The sequence below is a fragment of the Gigantopelta aegis genome, chromosome 3 (genome assembly GCF_016097555.1).
Source record: "Gigantopelta aegis isolate Gae_Host chromosome 3, Gae_host_genome, whole genome shotgun sequence".
In the NCBI taxonomy this organism is placed as follows: domain Eukaryota; kingdom Metazoa; phylum Mollusca; class Gastropoda; order Neomphalida; family Peltospiridae; genus Gigantopelta; species Gigantopelta aegis.
Window position 1 is genome coordinate 10,511,576 of NC_054701.1, and position 22,288 is coordinate 10,533,863.

Consider the following 22,288-nt stretch of genomic DNA (forward strand, 5'->3'; position numbering starts at 1 on the left):
TTATAAGGGCCCGATGGGCAACCTAGGTAGATTCGGTCGGGCTGCTGGTGCCCCCTTGCACCTGCCAGTGCAGGCGGTCCCTCCTCTCCCCTCCCCAAACCTTTCCTGTCATGGACGGAGGAGCCGGCCAAGGCCGGCTCTTGTGCCCACGACAGGCGTGCGCTACAACAGCTTGTTCTGAATGTGCACGTAAAACCCTATGACATGACATGACAACCTAGGGAGACACCACAGCATCGTAAAGGTCTAAAATTAACGAGCTACTCTCGATTCACTAATATCAAAACCTATATTAGCTCGGCCATTTACCTTTCGACCGACCGTTCAAAATAGCGCCAAAATTTCCTCAACAAAATTGCGCACCACTTTCTCTTTGGCATTAACGGCTCCATTCAAATTCCATAGCACCACCACCACCCACACCCGCCTGCTACCGATTCAATCGGGCTGCTAGTGCTCCCTTGCACCTGCCAGTGCAGGCAGTCCCTCCTTCCCCTCCCCCCACCTTTCCTGTCATGGACAGAAGAGCCGACCAAGGCCGGCAATTGCGCCCACGACAGGTGTGCGCTACAACAGCTTGCTCTGAATGTGCACGTAAAACCCTATATAATAACAAAGATCGAGGAGCAACTCCTTCGAAAAATGCGGCTTTTAAGTTAAAAGTGTCCTTTTTGTGTAGGTTACAGATAGCTGGTCCTGGTTTTGTATTCCTGCCCCGTACGGGCTCCCATTTGGTTTGTTATTTTTTTTTGGGGGGGGGGGGGGGGGGCGTCCAGGCTGTTTTTTGCACGAATTTAAACGAAAATGCCCAAATCTAGATAACGACATTTATTCATATTAGCATTACTGCCATACAGTCATATGGTGTTGTAAAAAAAAAATTTGGGGGGGGGGGGGGGGGGGGGGGGGTACTGCAGTTTTTTGTCCAGACTGTTTTTTGCACGAATTTAAACGAAAATGCCCAAATCTAGATAACGACATTTATTCATATTAGCATTACTGCCATACAGTCATATGGTGTTGTAAATGAGCACACTAAGCATTTTTACATGGATTACAACTAATTTTGCAAGTAGAATGATGGTAATACATGGCAAAATGTTTCAGGTTAGCACATTTTCTCGAAATAACTATAATTTTTGACCGAATTTGAGGATTATGCTCCAGCACTGGGGGCGAGGGAACTGCCCCCTGTCTCGTACGCTTATGTGCCAGACTAGACTAAGTACGATCATGAAACTGTACCATTGTGTTGACAAGTATGATAACGCTATATTTAGCAGCGGGAAGCTGCATTTCAAAACTAAGCAATTACTACCGAAAATCGATTTTTAAATATCATAAATCATATTAATTTCTTTAGATAATAGTATATAGAATAAATTGTCTGTACGCATGCCAAACCGGAAGCTCTATGAGTTTCAATGAAACATGGCCGATTACGATTCACGAGGGTACGGTAAACATTTGTAGTTTTGTAAGCGACAACAGCAGTTAAATCGACATGCGTTATAATTTGTTAGAGGGTGTAAATTTTATTCTTTGTTACTGTATGCTAAATTGGTGCCTTTGTTGTACTGAAGTAATTAGTAAACACGTGGGGTGCTGCGGCACGTCAGATTTATTTTGATCAAAACTGTTTCACGATGGTTCTGCGTGTTTGTTTGACGGAAAGGATATCATATCATTTTTTAAAACACTATTTTACTCAAATTATATCATTGTTTTTCATGACTTGTGGTTTTGATGGAGTATTAAGAAAACTTGAAATGTAGGTCATTTCGATTGGTTTTGATCAAAACTGTTTCACATTGATTTTGCGTCTTTGTAAATTTGACAGAAATTAACATCATTACCCCCCAAAACCCCCCAACAACAATGTTTTTAAATTGCAGCATTATTTTTCACAGCTTTTTCAATTTAAAAAATGTAACATATAGATAATTTTATCCCAATTCCAGTTGGTCCTAGAAACTCGATGAGGTATAATATCCGCCCGGTCCCCTCCATTATTATTTTTAGTTAGGGTTGAGGGTTAGGGTAGGTTGAGGGGTTAGGGTTGGGGTTGGAGTTAAGGTTAGGGTTAAGGTTAGGGTTAGGGGAAGGGGGGGACCGGGTGGATATTTTTCCGTCCAGCGTTCAGAAAACAAAAAATGTTATGCATAACTTTATTTTGATGTAAGGACATCCAAAATGACGTCATTCGAGTTTGATGTCATTTCCATTCAAAAATACACCGCGCCACATATTCTTACATCATTTGAATATCTAGTAATGGCGGACTGGAATTAAAGTTGCGTGTACAGTTTACAAAAACACGTATTAAGCTTGAGCTTCTATGATAAAGAGATTATTACCCTTGTCATATATCCCTCTTTAAAAGAATTAAAGAGGGATATATGACTTTTAAAGGAGGCTTCTGACTTTTTCTTTATGTAAAATATATTATCTCAAGCCCCCTTGCTACTTTAGAGGAGAGGTGCCAGCAACATATATATATATATATATATATATATATATATATTATAACGGGTAACTGGACATAACCCCACTCATTTGACAGCCCATTTGGATAAAACCCTACTTCACTCACATTAAACAAAACAATAAGCTTTCTTCTTTTTATTCATTTAACACAAATATAACAATACAACCGTCTACTTCCATCGCACACAGTGTCCAATGCCCCTCAGTGTTTCAGGAACTGATTTGTGTATTAGCTTAAAACCACCCTTGTGGTTAGTAATGATCTACATGTTGTAGGTATATTGTTTATTATTGTAATTACTATTCCAGTTTTCTGTTGCCTTGATATGCAGATTGTGGTGTAACTAGCAATTAAGGGAAGCCATCTACTACTGATCATACATTTGCAGTGTGTCATCAGTGCATTCACTAGCAATCAACACAACCAAGATGTCAATTAAAAACCATTCTTTTGAAGTGCAACTAGAAATATTTCAGTGTTTTTTGTGTGTGCAGAATTCTGATTTTATATGCGGATCGATTGTGATGTAACTAGCAATTAAGGGAACTTACTGCTGAACATACCTTTACAACGTGTCATTAGAAGATTCTTTAGGAATAAACAAAACCAAAATTTCTATTAAAAACCATTCCTTTGAAGTGCATTTAAAAATATACTCAACAGCAAAAGAAACGCAAGTTTAGTTTTCATTTCATTTTGTTCGCATTTATGGTTGAAGCATGTCATCAAAACATACCATAGGAAAATGTCATGGGATTGTCAAGTAAGAGATCCTCGTGAAAATAAAAAAGCATGCTTTGTTCATGAAATTATAGGGTATAAAAATACCCAATTTAAAAAAATTTATTCACCAATATTTATGTCATACAAATATGCCAAGACTTAAAACAGCGGGAACAAGCAATCGGACTCCCTACAGGCAGGTGACAGCGTTAGTAATGTTGCCAATGCTTTTAATGTTCACATCACAACCATTTATCGTCTGCAAGATTGTTTTGTCACCACCAGCAGTACGAAGTGGCCGTCCTTGTGTCACCACCCAATGACAGGACAGAGATATTCATCGCTTGCATCTTCACGATCCATTCCTGACAGCCAGTGTCCACAACCGACCCATCAGTGGTGACACAGTTAGACGTAGACTCCGTATAAACACACTCAGTTGTCGTCATCCCAGTTTGACCCAGCAGCACCGACAGAATCGTTTACAGTGGGTCACATTTCACCGGAATTGGCGTTATCAGCAGTGGAGACATGTGATCTTTACAGATGAAAGTTGGGTTTGCATATCCCATGCTGATGGAAGAGTTTGAATATGGTGCAGATGTGGACATCGTTATGATGATCAGTGTGTGATGGAAAGAGATCCATGGGGTGGTCCAAGTTTTATGATATGGGCTGCAATTGGCCTGAATCAAAGACTTGGCCCAGTTGTCTTCCAGAATATTGGTCCGGGAAGGGGTAATGGTATTACAGCTCAGCGTTACATTGATCATGCCCTCAGACCCCATGTAGTGCCTTTTTTGCTCGTCATCCGCAATACACGTTCCAGCGTGATAACGCCAGACTACACACAGCTCGGGCTACGGTTCACTTCTTACAGCAGCATAACATCAGAATTTTGCCTTGGCCAGCCCGTAGTGCCGACTTAAATCCAATTGAACATTTATAGGACGAGCTGAAAAGAAGAATTGATCAAGTTCGTCCAAGACAAAGAAATGCAGCTCAGCTTCAGGCAATCATACTTCAGACCTTTCCACTTATCCCCATGGCCTTTATCAAACGTCTGATCTGTTCCATGTACAGAAGGTGTGTCGCAGTTGTGAATGCAAATGGTGGACATATTGATTATTGATTACTCTGTCTGAGTTGCCTGCCCTTGTTATCATTTATGACTGATGCCTATTAACATTCCTTGAAGTTAAAAAACTTTTGGCTTCAATAATTTTTTTCATTAGTTTACATCAGTTTTGTACAATATCTAAAAATAAATACCATTCGTATTCTTATTGTAACTTGCGTTTCTTTTGCTGTTCAGTATATTTCAGACTGGGGTTTGTCCAAAATTCTGATTAATGAGTGGGCTTTTGTCAACTAGGGTTTTGTCCTAGATTCATATAACGGAAGAAGAGGGTAGGCTGAATAGCACTGAAGTTACTGAACTCATAATGTTGAAATACCACCCAAATTTCCACACGTTTTTAATATTAATTAGGTAAAACATGAAAGTGAACATAATTTCAACTAGATATCATTTAAGTAAATTCATGAACACTACACTTTGATTTTAGAATGACAAATACAAATTCAGTAGTACTGGTGATGTAACCAGTATATTCAATATTTTAATGATTGAGATGTGTAAACAATTATGAATTTTACAGCTGATTATCACATTGGTAAAGTCCAATCATTTGTACTAGATATATTATTGATAGTATTTGTTTTGAAAATTTCAAATAATATAAATGGAAGTAAGAAACATATTGTTCAGTTTTGTGTCGCGATTAGCTGCACAAATTTCAGAAATCGCTAATCAATACTAAATTTCACCAACTGTTGCTCATAATGTTTTTTAAAAACAATGTTCTTTCAGTCAGGGCTAGCTCTGGTACTTGCCAAATGTGCCAAATTTGCCAATTGCAAGTTTTTAAAGTAGTTTGCTATGCGAGGAGTGGTGTGTGTTTTTTATTTGAATACATATGTATATAAATGATAATTTTTATTACAGAGATGATGGCTATAACCAGCGAGGTGGCGGGGGATATGACCGAGGCTACGACCGCGGGGACAGGGGACAGGGCAGTTACAATAGAGGTGGTGGAGGGAGGGGCCAGAAACAATTGCCATCTGAGCCACCATACACGATATACATTGGTAACCTGCCACACGGGGTTGTACAAGGAGATTTGGAAATGATTTTCAAAGATTTAAAAGTAAGTTTTATGTGTCTTCCTCTCCCCTCCCATATTTTGGGTTATGTGCCAAGGGCATTGTTAATATGACTGGTGTGTACAATAAACCAGTACATTACTGTACACATTAAAAATTTGCATAACCCATTAATGTTTAGTATCTGCCAGTGCTCGTATATCAGAGGCCGTTGTATGTGCTGTCCTGTTTGTGGGGTTTGTATTATTTATTTTTATAAGCACATAAAATATTTTTTATTGTTGTATATACTCTTCTGTATACATGCTATTTTCAAGTCAAAAGTTCGTCGAGTCACAGTACTTACAAACACGCTCGAACGTAATGTAATGTCGGTGAGTTCGGTTCTAGCACCGTCAATGGGATAGTACATTCTCAGACAGAATAGTGCTTTCTAAAATGTACTATTCCTTTGGGATAGTGACCAGTAAACATTTTTAATTTTGACCCCAGGTAATCCATTTTAAAAAAAACAACTTCATTTATTTATTAATGTAAAATTTCACATAATGAAGTAAAATTATATTATTTTTGAAAAAATATTTAAAGCGGCAGTATCCGGAATATTTTTATTATTTAGGCATATAGAACAGAAAATCCAATTACGTTTGGTGCATATATGACGCTGCACTCCGCATTGGTTTCACTACGCTGGCTTATCCAGGTCAAAAACAAAGCCAGTATTTTGAAAGTGGGACACTTTTGACGGGCTCGTACTGATCTCAGTTTTTATTGGCTTATCACAAGTATAGAATTCCCCAACAAGAGATCACATGAGATTTCGCAATTTTTTAACAAATTTAATTGTCTTGATTGAGGGGTCGTCTCATATCTCCAAAACATATTTATATCCATAGAGGTATGGTACAACGCCTTTCCAGAGGTCGGTGGGTGGGGGATTTGCCTTGAAATTTTGACAGTGGCCAGCTGTTGGCATACACGTTACATGTAAGGGGTACTGTATTCGATTTACGTAACATTTTTCAAGACTATATGTTATTTTTATTCATTACTTAGACCTAAAAAGGTGTTTTTTGGAAATGCGCGGTCAGTCTAGGATCGATCCCCATCGGCGGGTATATAAAAGACCATGGTATGTGATATCCTGAACGAGCTACTCTCGATTCACTAATATCAAAACCTACATTAGCTCGGCCATTTACCTTTCGACCGACCGTTCAAAATTGCGCCAAATTCCCTCAATCAAAATTGCACACCCTTTTCTCTTTGGCATTTAACTGCTCCATTTAAATTCCATAGCACCACCCCCACCCGCCTGCTGCCGATTTGATCGGGCTGCTGGTGCTCCCTTGCACCTGCCAGTGCAGGCGGTCCCTCCTTCCCCTCCCCCCACCTTTCCTGTCATGGACGGAAGAGCCGGCCAAGGTCGGCTCTTGCGCCCACGGCAGCCGTGCGCTACAACAGCTTGTTCTGAATGTGCACGTAAAACCCTATGACATGACATGATATCCTGTCTGTGGGATGGTACATATAAACGATCCCTTGACTGTGTTGAGTGAAGTTTATATGGGGCCCTCCCCCCCCCCCCCCCCCAAAAAAACCCCAAAACATTTCAAATTTTTTTTAGGCTTGGGCAAGTAAGGGTTTCAACCTCCAATACCCTCCCCCTGCACATGCACCTGATTCCTCTCTAAGATTATATGTCAAAATTACCAAATGTTAGACATCCAACAGTAGATAGAAGGAAGGATAGGATATGTTTTATTTAACGACACACTCAACACATTTTATTTACGGTTGTATGGGGTCGGATGATTATTAAATTAATATGCTTTATCTTTTATGTCGTTAAACAACACCCCCTCTAACTTTACCCTTTCCAAACGAAATAATATTTATTTGAATTTGTCAATTTTAACATGTAAAATTAAGAAGAATATTTTAAAAATATATTCATGATTAATGTGTTACTAGTATACAAACTAAACTTTTAAAGTTCTACTAACACTATAAAATATCAATTCTGAAATAGGAAGGTACGACTGTCGATAATACGTTATCAAGATCAAACCGGTTTTAACTAAAGACTAGTACTGTATCCTCAACCAAATGTTCTTCGTACAGCGCAAGATTTCTCTCTTAATTTTTTGAGACGCACCCTACAATTTGAAATCGGCAAACGCACATGTTAACTGAAACTGACAACAGGCTGTCGTTTGTGCTTTGCCAAGCTATGGCGGCACAGCCGACGAATCAAGCGTATACGTTTGACGATATCCGTTCATAGCGAACAAACAAGTTTTTTAAAAGTGCATTTGAGCTTGTATTTTACATTTGTACATGATGTTATAATATGGTAACCAGAGAATGTAACTTTAATGTATAAAATTAGTAATATTTATTAAGTTGTTTTTCTCTGCTTTTTAATATTACCATGATGAGCAACACATCATTTAGCAATGACTATTTTTGACTGGCAAATAGGTTATGTGAGAAAAATTCTATACACAAATTAAACGATAGTTTGCACAATCTGTCATCTCTGCAGTATATTATGTGTACCACTTAATTAAAAAATGTTTTACGACATCAATGTTTTGACTGAATTTGTTGATTTCTAAATACCTGTACAGGTGTGCATAAGTGCTATTTTTTGTAATTTAATTATTCCTTTGACGTCTTTTTAGGTTAGAAGTGTTCGTCTTGTTCGAGATAAAGAAACAGACCGATTTAAAGGTAATATATTGCATTTAATACTTGATACACTGTGTAAATACCTGTAACAGCTGATGTATTATCATACCAGGACCAAGAAATGGCATAATTAACTTTATAAAAAGGGATTATGTCAGTCAGTAAGTCATTTTGACAAGGTCAGTAGGTTGTTTTTGTAGTGGTGCTTGTTTCAAGTATATATATATATATGTTTAATGTATTTTGTAGATCTTTTGTGTGGTATTATATGTCTTTAATTTAGAAATTTGTGGGGTAAACATTTCATTTCTTAGCATGACCTCAAACCCACGTGCACCTTCCCATTAAATGGTTCACTCCCAATATCCCAACAGCCAATCAGATGTTTCCATTTTTGTCATGTGAATTCAATTTCTGTGAGCATCATTAGATTTTTATTATTTTTAACATGGCTATCTTTGTCAAGCAAGTTATTCTTAGTGAAGGACATTTTTGTGTGGATCTAGCTCAGTCCGTAGAGTGCTTGCCTGGGATGTTCAGGTTGTAGAATCAAATCACCTTGGTAGATACATATAATCAAAGACAGTTGGGGAGTACATAAAAATTAAAAGATTCCATATTGCTAATGGAAAAACATAGCAGGTTTCCTCTGAAGACTATATGTCAGATTTATTAAATAGTTGACGTCCAATAGCCAGTGATTAATTAATCAAGTGGTATCAAACAAAACTGACTATAATTTTCTTATATGACTTTTATTTTCAACTTTGTTTTGTGGGCAATATTGTCAGTACTCTTTTTATTCCATTGGGCCATCTTTTTGGCTACCCATTCTGTATTTCATTCTTGTTGTAGTAATGCTCCAGGAGTACATGTACTTGATTAATGTCATGATTTCAGTTTCCATTGAATCACTGATGGGAGTAAATCAATCCATGGTGCTGGGTATATGCAGGGCTTCTAGATTATGGTAGCCCCACTCCACTGATATTCAGTGTTGGGCTAGTAAATAACTACTATTGCCATGCCTGGCAGGGCTTCTAGATTATGGTAGCCCCACTCCACTGATATTCAGTGTTGGGCTAGTAAATAACTACTATTGCCATGCCTGGCAGGGCTTCTAGATTATGGTAGCCCCACTCCACTGATATTCAGTGTTGGGCTAGTAAATAACTACTATTGCCATGCCTGGCAGCTAGCAGGGCTAGCTCTGGGTGATCAGAAAATTTTGCCTAATTATCTAAAAAATGCCAAACCTATAACTATTTTCCAACAAAATATAAATTATAACACAATATTTTTTCGCCAAATTGAAATAAAATTCGCCAATTCTTGTCAAAATTCGCAATTGGCGAGTGGCAGAGCTAGTGAATTATATTGCAGTTAAGTCTGTTTTGTAAATATGAATATGCTGCCCCCACCCCCACCTCACAATGTTAGTGTTTTTTAGCTCTATCTCCCTCTTTAGGTGTTATATCCTATTATTACTATTATTTAGTAAAATTGTATTAACTTATAGTAATTAGGGCTAGTAAATTGTTAATTGTGGCTAGAATATTTTTAAAATCACTGATCCCATGGCTAGTGGATTTTATAAAAACTTCTAGAAGCCTTGGTATATGCACATACGTTTCAGGTCAGGCTAACTATTCCTAATGAGAGAAAACACTCACTGATTTCTTCATATTCAAAGTTATGTTATTTTTTGCATCAGGTTTTGCTTATGTTGAATTTGATGATCTTGATTCATTGAAAGAAGCCCTCACATATGATGGTGCAGTAAGTAGTATTTATATTATGATTATTTGCATGTGTATAGTGAAAACCTAACTACGTTTTGGACTAGATTAATTTTGTAGATAGTTGCTAAAGTAATGTTTAAATGCTTATCTTATTAATGTCCCATGAGGATCTGATGAAGGTAATCACTTTAGCAGATTTGACTATATAGTTTAACAGATCTGTATTGAATATCATGTAATGATTGATTATTCAAAAAGTATTTAATCTATGGATGATGTCATTTGAGGATGTATTTAAAGTACAGGGTTCATATTGGGTGTGAAATCCAGATGATATTTTCCAGACCTCAATGTTTAACTAGTATTGTTTGACTAGCCTTGAGGATTGATAGTTCCGAAAGGCTTTAATTAGAGATGTGGGGGATTTTAAAATTCAAATGTGTTTGTGATTTTCTTTTTGTACAAGTCTTGGGGTTTGTTTTATTCTTTTTTTTATCTCATCTGGACTGAAGGGTCACGGGAGCTTACACATTGGACATCAATTTTTCATATTTTTGATAAGTTTCTTCTCAAGTTCCACCAAGCACGTTTAAACCAAACTCGATCCAAATGATACTCTCATACCCCAAGTGTTGTTATTTTGCAATGATACAAACTCCAAAATAGCTGCCCTGGCGTCTCATTGACTGAGACGCTTTTTGGCTTCTTCTCAAGTTTCACCAGGCAGATTTCAACCAAATGTGTCCCAAATCAGGGCTAGCTCTGAATCAGCAGGAACAGTTGCCAAATTATCTATTAAAACTTCGAAAATTACAAAAACCCAGTTATTTTGTATCAAAATATCAATTATTACATGAAATAATTTTGCCAAATTAAAATAAAATTCGCCAATTGTTTTTGAAATTTGCAATTGGTGAATATGGCGAGTGATCCTTTCATGACCCTGACAAAGTGTTGTTATTTTTCGGGCCAATTCAGAATCCAAATTGACTGACTTGGCCTCTGATTGACTGGGACATTTTCGATTTTTTAAGTTCGACCAGGCAGGTTTCAACCAAACTCTGTCCAAATAATCCTCTCCTGGTCCTGTAAATGTTGTTATATTTTTACCAATTCAAAATCCAATATGTCTGTCATGTTTTACCATGCATATTTCAACCAAACTTGTTACAAATAATTCATTCATAGCCCTGATCAAATGTTATTTTTTGTGATAATTCTAAATCAATTATGGCTGCCATAACCTCTAACTTGGTTGAGAGATCTTGGACTTTTTCTCAAGTTCCATCATAAAATTAGAATTCACTAAATTTCAAGGCATATGCTGTGATAATAGTGGATCATTTGTGTGTTCGCATCTTCATTTCTTAATTGTTTAATGTCAAATGAGTGATTATTGCTATTGTTCACTTTTCAGATGTGTAGTTAGTTCAATACCTGGTGAGCCACGGGTTTCTTCTTTTTTTCTAGTCCATAACCTGCTGTTATGATTGTCAGTGAGGTTCCTGATTTTTGTGACTGTTTCCCCACCCTCCATTTTAATGTATGTTTCACCTTTTGGGGGCTTTCAAAACAAACACCCTGATTTGCACAGAACTTTGATGGTGTAACGTTATATTTTTAGCTGTTTGAAGATAGAAATCTCAGAGTAGATGTTGCAGAAGGAAGACAAAATAATAAAGGTTTGTTTTCGTTTAATTTGTTCCTCATTAATACCAAAATCCCAGCCTCTGTAACTGATAAAACATTTTAATCAAGTTATGGATGGATGATTGAACACAAAAATAACATCAAATGTTTGACATCCAATAGCCAATGTGTCATTCAACAAATGTTTGACATCTAATAGCCGATGTGTCGTTAAACAAATGTTTGACATCCATTAGCCGATGTGTCGTTCAACAAATGCTTGACATCCAATAGCCAATGTGTCGTTCAACAAATGCTTGGCATCCAATAGCCGATGTGTCGTTCAACAAATGCTTGACATCCAATAGCCGATGTGTCGTTCAACAAATGTTTGACATCTAATAGCCGATGTGTTGTTAAACAAATGTTTGACATCCAATAGCCGATGTGTTGTTCACATCATCAATAGCCGATGTGTCGTTCAACAAATGTTTGACATCCAATAGCCGATGTGTCGTTCAACAAATGCTTGACATCCAATAGCCGATGTGTTGTTAAACAAATGCTTGACATCTAATAGCCGATGTATTGTTAAACAAAACATAATACCATAATGGCATGTACTGTCCTGTCTGAGAAAGTGCATGTAAACAAGCCTTGCGGTTGTGTTGGTAGGAGTAGCCTGTATGGCAGCAATTAGAACATTCTCTCCTCCTCTTGACCAAATGACGAAATAACCATGTGATAGATGCTCAATAAGCCATAGTTTTAAATATTTGGTATATAATTTAAATATGCAGTACTACTTGATTAAGTCAATACCTGTTGAGTATAAAGTATGTGCCGTGTATTAGCCGACTCCTTGGATAAGCCGACCTCTTAGTTTGACTCTAAATATCTGGTATAAAATCATCGGCCTTATGTATAAGCCGAAGTCATCTTTTGTCCAGCTGTATGTTGTATTGATTTAAATAATACTGTCAACAAATAGACTTACTTTTCTTGTTCATTATATTTGCAGGCATCGAAATAAGCATTGTGTCTGGTAACCCATTTACAGGTTACCACAAAATATAGTCTGGTAACCTATAGGTTTCCACAACTATATGAAAGTTAGAATTGAATTCCTGTTACTACTACGCGGTCGTTCTGAAATTGTAACGGTGCGCGCGAACATCGATACAAGAAACGAAATCCGGAAGTAAATTTATCTAGTGGGCGCTGCTTAAACGCGGATTGCCAAAATTGCTTTACAATTGCACAAGTGCGCACGAACATCGGTGCAATTTTGTACGAGAAAACAAAACGCGGACATAAATTCATTTAGTGGACACTGCTTAAAAGCGGACTGACTTGCGCGCGAACATCGATGCAATTCCTGACGAGAAAATGAAACGCAGAATGCATTGCCTGGTTTACTTTCGGAAACGAAACTACCATTCGTTGAAATTTTTTATCGAGAACGAAACACCTGTCTCGACTTTTCTAACATGTGGTAACCTCCCGGTAACCTGAACGACCGTTCTCGACTTATTTCGATGCCGTATTTGTTTTCCCTTTAATTATTACGAACACGGTGATTGCAATCAATGTGGCAATGCTAACATCTACCATGAATTTTTTTTTTAGAACTGATAAAGCATAACAGAAAAATAAATAATTCAAGCTGTAACAACATATCACTGCACAAAAGTAATTAATTTATTCACTGGACAGCAAAAAGTAAAATCATTGAGGCATGTTTAATACCCCCACCACACACACACAGAAACAAAAGATCATGCTGTCCGAGACTGCAGCTGTTCACTGTATATGGTATGGTCATGTAACAATAGTGGGAGTAATTATCATTCTGAATTCATGTTATGCTTTTTCAGTCGATAATGTTAATAATGAGCTTAATTTATTTATGGCATTACTTTAGTTTAATGCACCCTCCCAACAAAACAATAATATTAGAAATAATACTTGTTTGAGGAAAAAACACCGTTTTGTATCTTAAATTTGCTATATATATGAAAGACTGGTCTCAGCACAGGTCAAACAAAGATGGCGGACAGTTGAAAAGAATATTGTATAACCGGACATTTTCTAGGATTTTTATTTTTGTGGGTTTCGAGGGCAAGTAGTCGGCATCGAAAATATAAATCCTTGAAAATATTTGAAAAAATCAACAAATTCTATCTAAAATATTTATTATGAAAACCATAACACACTGACAATTTACCGGAACATTTTATTTCCTGTCATGCGCATTCCACCGGATACGACAAGAGAATAGTATAGTCAAGACAACAAGTTAGAATTTTAAAAACGTTATTGTGTGAATCTCACTGTTTGTAGAATATAATGAAATATTTTTAAATTTCGTATATTGTTTTTGTCAATGTCCGCCCGCACTGCATCAGTGATTCTGGGGTGGATGAATGCAGATTTCAACATTTCCTAGCGTATTTTTAATTCTGCCATAACTTTCATAATCCACCTTGCATGAATTGGTTTTATTGCCGAAGTACGCATTTCGATCTTGATGTCTATTACAACTTCGCCGTCTTTCAAAGCCAGGGAAACCTGGTGAAGTCAGACTTTAGGGTATCCTTAAATGGTTTGTTCACACATACGTCGTAATTGGCTTTCCACAAAATCAAAGACTGTGATCAGTTGTCTGGCAAATATCATACCGGGTATCACAGTGGCCAATTAGGCTACAGGTGACTGTTCTATTGTTTAACTTTAACTTTACACGTCGGTGGTATCGAACAACTGGCAGCCGAGGTAAAAATTTAATCAACAATAGCAAGTATTCTCACAACTAGACTTGCTAAAACTCGAAAATAAAATCACTTTCAATTTAGATTTGGCAAACAACGAAAATAAGAAACCTTGAAATGTTTTTATACCCTAAACCATGAAAAATTAAGACCACGAAAATTTTCGGTTATACGGTACGTTTTTACCATTGAAATGACAATAAAACAAGTAAATTTTTTATTATTATTCATCAAACATATAATGCATTCAAGAACAAAAAACTGCATAATATTGCATGATGGGGTGTTTTATTTATACTGTGCACAAATTATTGTTACATAATCTGTAAAAGGCTAAGGGTCTGATCAAAATTTATAGGTCACGGTCTGGAGTATTTTCGATCGGAATTTTATGCTCCAGTTTGTTGCCTCCGTGTATAAGCCGACTCTCTTCTTTTGAAAAGTGTTTCTAGACTTCAAAAGTCGGCTAATACACGGCAATATACGGTATTACTAAACTAAGACTGTCTGCACATAACGGTGATGTAGAAGATGAATATCATTTTGTACTATGTTGTTCTGTATTTACAGATATAAGTAAAAGATACATAAAATGCTATTATTGGACTAGACTGTCAATGTTTAAGTTTATACAATTACTTCAAATGTAAAAATTCTACACAATCTAGGAAAGTATCTGGTAAATGCTTTTAAGTATAGAAATTCTATAATTGTTTAATTGTTTTCTATGCTGCTCTGTGTTTGTTTATGTTCTCCACTAGCCATTTGTCATTGCATGACTTATCATTTTATATGTTTATGTTTGTACCAATAAGCTATTGCGAGCTTACGGTAATAAGAATTGAAATGTGTTATGGTGTTGTAATCCTTTCTTTTCTCTTCTACTCTAATTGTATGCTAATGAGGTTTCACAGCTTATTCGTTAAATGTTTTCTTTATTTGCAGGAGGGCGGGGAGGAAGAGGAGGTCGTGGTGGTGGTGGTGGTGAATTCAGTAGAGACTTTCAGGCTGGATCAAGGGGTCGAGGTGGATTCAGGGGAGGGAGAGGGGGGTTGAACGCGGTGGCTTTGAACCTCGTGGTGGTGGAGGAGGATTTGATAGAGGAGGTGGTTTCGACCGAGGTCAGGACAGGGGTGGATATGGAGGTGGGCGCCGGCCCAGACAGGACAGTGGAGGAGCGCCTGAGTTCAGAGAACCCTCACCAGGTACCTTACCTTGTTCGATCTACATGCATTACAGTGTAGTGTAACATAACGCAAGTACAATTTGAACTACTGGCCTGACACACTAGACTTTAGCATTGAAATGCTGCATTATTCAGCAATGAAAGTTTTTCAGATTTATCCAGAATTTCTCTTAATCGACAACTTAGATATAATTTTGGCAGATGCTTTGCATCCCTTCTGAATAGGCCATTGTGCAGCCCTAACACTAAGGCCAATCTCAGTAATTGGCGATCCCCTTGTGACGAGATGTCGAGGGGATATAGCATCTTAACTTGCTTCTCTGATACAATGATGTAACCGCTCTCATGAGTTAATTTTTTTATCCAATTTTTATGAAACTTCATATATAGGAATAGGATCATATCTCTGCATCAAAGGTGAAGGTCACTGTTACTAAAAGTTTGCAGTTTGCCTCTGTGTTGAAAGTCAAGGTCACCACTCTAGCGACTTCATTTTGTTTATTGTAAACCATGTGGGTAACAAACAGGTATATGTACACTCATGTCACATTAGTCTGCACGGCACAAAAGTTTGCGCATGTTAATGACATTACATTACATCTTGAAACAAGTGTTGGGGTATATTTGTAAACAAACAAACAGCGTTAATTTAATTCATAAAACAATTGTTAAAACAACACATCTTGATTGTGAATATATGTATAAAACTGGTAGATAACAATTTGATTGAAAAAAACCCTCTGAATTAATGCACTCATAGTATAGTTTTGCCAGCCTGATCAACATGTTTTTGTATCACCTGTCAACACGTGTCTGTCACTGCTGCAGTGTTCGAGATTAACGGTATCCCGATATCCCGGGGATACCAGAATTTAATTTTGGATACCAGACTTCAAGAACCCAGTATCCCACCGGGATACCATATAATACTAAATTCTCAGGTGGGATACCAGATTTTGAAATGTTAGTATCCAACTGGGATACTGGCAAAAAAATTTAATCTTGAACACTGCTGTAATGATCAACCTTGTATATTTTTAAAGAAAGATTTTAACTTTAAAATATAACACAAATGCTTAGGTGTACAGTGTTTTCATATTGACTAACTCTTTTTCAGAGTCTGCATCTCAACGACCCAGGTTAAAACTCCTGCCCCGATCAGTTAAGGAGCCTGTGAATGATGTCGTGCACACGGAACGCAATTCAAGTATTTTTGGACTTGGCAAACCACGGGACAAGGTTGAAGTTAAGGCCGCTGAAGGACAGAGCAGAAGTCGAACAACCAGTGAAAACAGCCAACATTAGCATTTATATTTGTACATGAGCAGGTAAATTCTATTGACAAATTCTTTTTATATGCTCAGTGGTAAGGCCGGGTCATTGGGCTATTTCTTTTTATATGCTCGGTGGTAAGGCCGGGTCATTGGGCTATTTCTTTTTATATGCTCGGTGGTAAGGCCGGGTCATTGGGCTATTTCTTTTTATATGCTCGGTGGTAAGGCCGGGTCATTGGGCTATTTCTTTTTATATGCTCGGTGGTAAGGCCGGGTCATTGGGCTATTTCTTTTTATATGCTCGGTGGTAAGGCCGGGTCATTGGGCTATTTCTTTTTATATGCTCAGTGGTAAGGCCGGGTCATTGGGCTATTTCTTTTTCCAGCCAATGCACCATGACTGGTATATCATAGGACGTCATATGTGCTATTCTGCTTTGTGCATGGTGCATATAAAAGATCTCTTGCTACTAATGGAAAAATTAGTAGATTTTCTCTGTAAGACACTGTCAAAATTACCAAATCCAATAGCCGATCAATATGCTTTAGTGGTGTCATTAAACAAAACAAACTTCTATTCTAGAGTTCATATAGTTGAAGAATTTACTGGGATAGGCTTAGCTTCATATTTTTAGTTGCCAAATATTTCATCAACTTTAAATTATTTTGTTAAATTTCGTATTTTAGTTTTAAGATATATTTTTGGTGTGTGTTTGATTTATTTCTTGATATTCATGATCAAGACTATTATGATAATAGAAGTACGGTTCATTGGCACTAGAAAGTTTACAAACATTAAACATCAGGCAAAATAAAAAAATGTGTGTTTCAGGTTTCATCCTTGGAAAAAAAGGGTTCTTTATTTCTTTTTTAGCTAATCAGATTTTTTAGAAACAATTTTTCTGTTATTGAATAGTTTGTATGCTCATTTCAAAAGAAAATTTAGACTAATGCAAAATGTTATTTTGTTTGAATACAGTGAAACCCTTCTAAGCCAGACACCCATGGGTGCAAGTAAAAATTCTGGTTTTAAGGGTAATCTGGTTTAGAAAGGTTGTTTTCTGTACTGATATTTAAAAAAGGGACTGAAAAAACTTCTGGTTTTTGGGGGATTTCACTGTACTTTAATTGAGAATGATTTCATAATTTCTGTTCTAATTTATTTTTTGTTTGTTTTTGTTTCATTTTGTAGGAAAATGTTATGTGCACTGTTACTTGTCAGAATGGAAAAGTGGTCTGGGTTACTGAAGGTTGTTTTTGACTTGACGCTACTTTCCCCTCAACTGTTCATCATTATGTATTTTCAACCCAGCTGCTACCACAGAATCAGGACTGAACGTTCATCTTGATTTATTTATTTTGTTACAATTGTCTCACCGTATCATGAAACTCATTGTCACGTTTTAGCTGTATATATACATAAATCTTCCGACCTGCGGTTCTGCAATTCTTGCACAATAAATCATTTAGTATACCATGTACAGGTAACAGGGGTTCTCTGCTGTACACTAGAGGCTCCTAACACGAGTAGTGTACCTTGGCAGTGTTTTTTTTGCAATTTAGTAGGTATGCTTTAAGAAGACATTATCAGACACTGAGAAATTATTTGTGGGTGCTAAAGAGATGTGGTCTTCTGTAGCTCTTTGACAAAGCCACAACGCTATTATTTGTTGAAATAGAATTTTTATTATTATTGTGTTTTATTGTCTTTATGCGGTACAGTTATGTTAACGTTATAACCATAATTCAAGTCTTTGATAAGGGGGTAGGTGTCAGATTTTTGTGTGTAGAAGAGGAGCACGAGTCGAGCAAGGTTTAGACGGAATATTTCTGTTGTATATATATCAGTGATGGAAATGACTTAATATTACTGTAAATGGGTGATAAACCGTTCTCACGTCTTAGCACGATTTCCCTTCAAATTACTATACAAATAGTTTTGGTAATAAATTTTGCTTGTAAATATTTACCTGCTATCTTCAAATGCAGTATAATAGAAATTAAGAATCCTCATTTATTTGCTTAACTGAATAAAATACATTGTTGACATTCACATGTACTGCACCTGGTGATTATAGGTTACATGTAATGCCGAAGGATTACCGAATGTATCTGCACTTGAAAATGGACGCAGTATGTAGATCATGATTAAATCAATTCAAACTGTATTATTAACTTGCACAATTTCCTTTTTATTTTTAACTTGCAATGATATGTTAATCAAAGTCAGGGAAACTTTATTTTGTTTTTCTTAAACAGTTCTGTTATTGCCATTAATTTTTTATACTCACATCTATGTGTGTTCACCTTGCAGATAAAAAATATCTTGAGAATGGTAAATGTTGAGGATATTTTTTTGTTAGATGGTCGAGTGTCTTCAAAACACCATCTACTTGACAGTACATGTAGGTGCTTAACGAGTTTCTTACTCGTGGTGAATGTTTTGTGAGGTGTATGGTACAGTTTGTACACAACATTTGTATTGATGAGGTTGCGGTTTGAAAATTCTTTAGCATTTTGTTAGACTGATGCAGCAGTTAAAAACCTGATTTTGATATTTGCATTGTATGTGTTTTTTGTATAAAACATTATAAATGATTTCTACATTGCATAAGATGTTCTCTGCAATTGTGTATCAATATTATACATGCTTGTTACGGTTTTTGGTTTTTTGTATGTGTTAAAGTGATCCCCTTTGTAATTGATAGGATGTAATTCACCTAATAACCGAGGCACTAACATTCAATATATTTGAAAAGTGCTTTTCCTCTTTTGTAGAGAAAACAAGGATTTGTTAAGTTAAAGAATGGGGTTTGTTGATACGAGTACCGGCAATCTGTTAGTGCATGTATGTTTTATCTTTTCACTTCTATGCCTCGTGTGTTACAACCACTCAACCAAAATAATGGCGTATTCTGTTGTCATACCCACCTGTGCACCAGTAACAACATCTAAAGTCAAACCATAGTAGCTCCAATATCAAAATTCATATTATTGTCTTTTCCTGTTGTATTTTGTGTAGATATATTTGTAACAGTAGTGATAAAAAAAAATTGGGGGGGGGGGGGGGGGGGGGGGGTTGGGTAACAGATAGTCTGCTTACTTTGGTACTTTCTTTCTACCAAAGCTTTCATAAAAGTACCCTGAACATTCTGTTAAAGGCCGTTTCAGAATTAATTGCATGGGAGGCAATTGTTTTTGTACATCCACCACCCACACGATAAAATTGTATTTAATCCAAGTATGCAGAGAGAACATTTGACTGAGATGATGATTACGGTATGATGCTGCCTCCTTCCCCAAGTGATCAGTTCTGTGACTGCCTTGATGCTATTTTATACATTCGTTTTTTCACAGCATTCATAAAGATGCATTTTGCAGGATGTATTTCATTTAACTGTTTAAAGTCGTAATTGTGTGTAGTTTATGTCCACGATTTTGTAAGCTAATTAAGATGAATCTTTTGGGAGGCATATGTTCTAGTTTGTACACAGCTTTTATATTAATGAGGGTGCAGTTTGAAAGTCAGTTCAAGTTAAATTCAGATATACTTTTCTAAATTATTAGTATAAAAATCAATATATTATGACAGGTTTTTATAGCTGAGGCAACCACTCAGAGCACCTAACAGTAGAGCTGGCCCATGTATGTCCGTTTTATCAATGAGTCACTGCCAGGTCTACCAATGAGTCACTGCCAGGTCTACCAATGAGTCGCTGTCAGTTCTATCATTGAGTCGCTGTCAGTTCTATCAATGAGTCGCTGTCAGTTCTATCAATGAGTCACTGCCAGGTCTATCAATGAGTCACTGCCAGGTCTATCAACGAGTCGCTGTCAGTTCTGTGAATGAGTCACTGCCAGGTCTGTGAATGAGTCACTGGCAGGTCTGTCAGTGAGTCACTGTCAGTTCTATCATTGAGTGACCTAACAGATTCGTCATTGAGTCACTGTCAGTTTAATCATCGTGTCACTGTCGGTTCTATCATTGAGTCACTGTCTGGTCTATCATTGCATTTCTATCTGGTCTATCAATGAGTCACTGTCAGTTTCATCAATGAGTCACCGTCAGTTTCATCAGTGAGTAGTCACTGTCAGTTTCATCAGTGAGGCACTGGCAGGTCTATCATTGAGTCATTGGCAGGCTATCATTGAGTCACTCGGTTTCATCAATAGTCGCTGCTGGTTTCAATATTGAGTCACTGCCAGTTCTATCATTGAGTTGCTGTCATTTCTAGATATCATTGATACTTTTGTTCAGGGCACTGGTGCTGAATGTCTTTTACCATTCTCTCGTAATATAGGTCAGATGGACCGTACTTGTATACATTTCACCATTCAGCGTTGCGATCATAATAAATTTGTGTTGATACTCCAATAAAGAAATCAAAGTAAAATGTTTATTGTCAAAAAGCAAAATCATTGTTAGACCAGCTACTGGTTTTCTTGAGAAAACATCAAGTATGTACACAAAATAAACTTGATTAGAATAAATGTGATTTAATGGTGAACTAATATATATATTAGTGCATCATTAAACCATGAAAAACATTTTTAAATTGAAGGCTCTTCCTGGGAGTTTAATGCATGTCATTCACAGAATAAGGTTAATTTTATAATAAAATTGTTATTATGAGCTCCACGGTTTAAATGTATTTTTCTGTATACTTTGTGTTCCAAATAACAAGTAAAAAGTGTTCCTACTTCTACTGTTACATAAACAACATAAAGTATTTTACAAAATTTAATACTAAATGTAACACGCTTTAATCTAAAACCAGGGGCCCTATTTTCGAAGCCATCTTAGCGAAGCGTTACGAAATCGTAAAACCGTCGTAGGTTGTGACGTCACTACAGCGCACGCCATAGTGACGTCATAGCTTACGATGATTTCACGATTTCGTAGGCTAAGATAGCTTCGAAAATATGGACCCAGGATGACATTGCTATTCACACATGTTATTCTGTATAACTTTCAGTCCATACACTACACCGCTGCAGACATGGAAAACATATCATTATTATCCACATGGTTCAACATAACCGAGTTAATAATAATCATACGAAGCACACGTGTAATAACAAGTGTAATGACGTAATTTGGGGAAGCGACGTCATAACATGACGTTGCTTCTCCAGTCCTAGCTTAGACTGTGCATTTGAAATACGATGTCATTTCGTCGTCTCCTAGTTGTGGCTGAAACATTTTGAGTTGGGTCTTGTTATTCATAAAGAAATCAATAATAATAATATGGATAATAAAGAAGTTATTACACTCGCGTGTGAGTCTTACTGATTTTACGAAACTCATGTCGGGATTCATGTATTACCCTCGCTGTCGCAAAACAAAAATCCTGACACTCGTTTCATAAAATCAGTACGACACAAGCTCGTATAATAATCTCTTTGTATTCAGTGGACCATTTTTCCTTTTTAGCCAAAATACAATTTTAATGCAGAATTTTCACTATTTGAATTGTGTTGCACAGGCTGGTCCGGAAAACTCGTTTTGCACAATAAGCACGTGCAACTTCAAAGTATGCAAGTGGCTAGATCATACCAAGTCAAATGTCTAAAGTACCCATTGGAAAAACGTATTGGATATTGAAGTGTTAA

At 36.8% G+C, this 22,288-nt stretch overlaps 1 protein-coding gene across 1 annotated transcript; it reads left to right on the plus strand.

Moving 5' to 3' along the window:
• The first annotated feature begins 1,418 nt into the window (after nt 1-1,418).
• On the plus strand, nt 1,419-21,309 carry LOC121367506 (eukaryotic translation initiation factor 4H-like). The gene is given in 9 exon segments (XM_041491724.1): nt 1,419-1,454; nt 5,220-5,424; nt 8,068-8,116; nt 9,789-9,853; nt 11,441-11,498; nt 15,162-15,331; nt 15,334-15,421; nt 16,520-16,730; nt 17,868-21,309. Coding segments are annotated over 8 exon segments (846 nt in total). The 5' UTR covers nt 1,419-1,431; the 3' UTR covers nt 16,708-16,730; nt 17,868-21,309.
• Nucleotides 21,310-22,288: the final 979 nt, after the last annotated feature.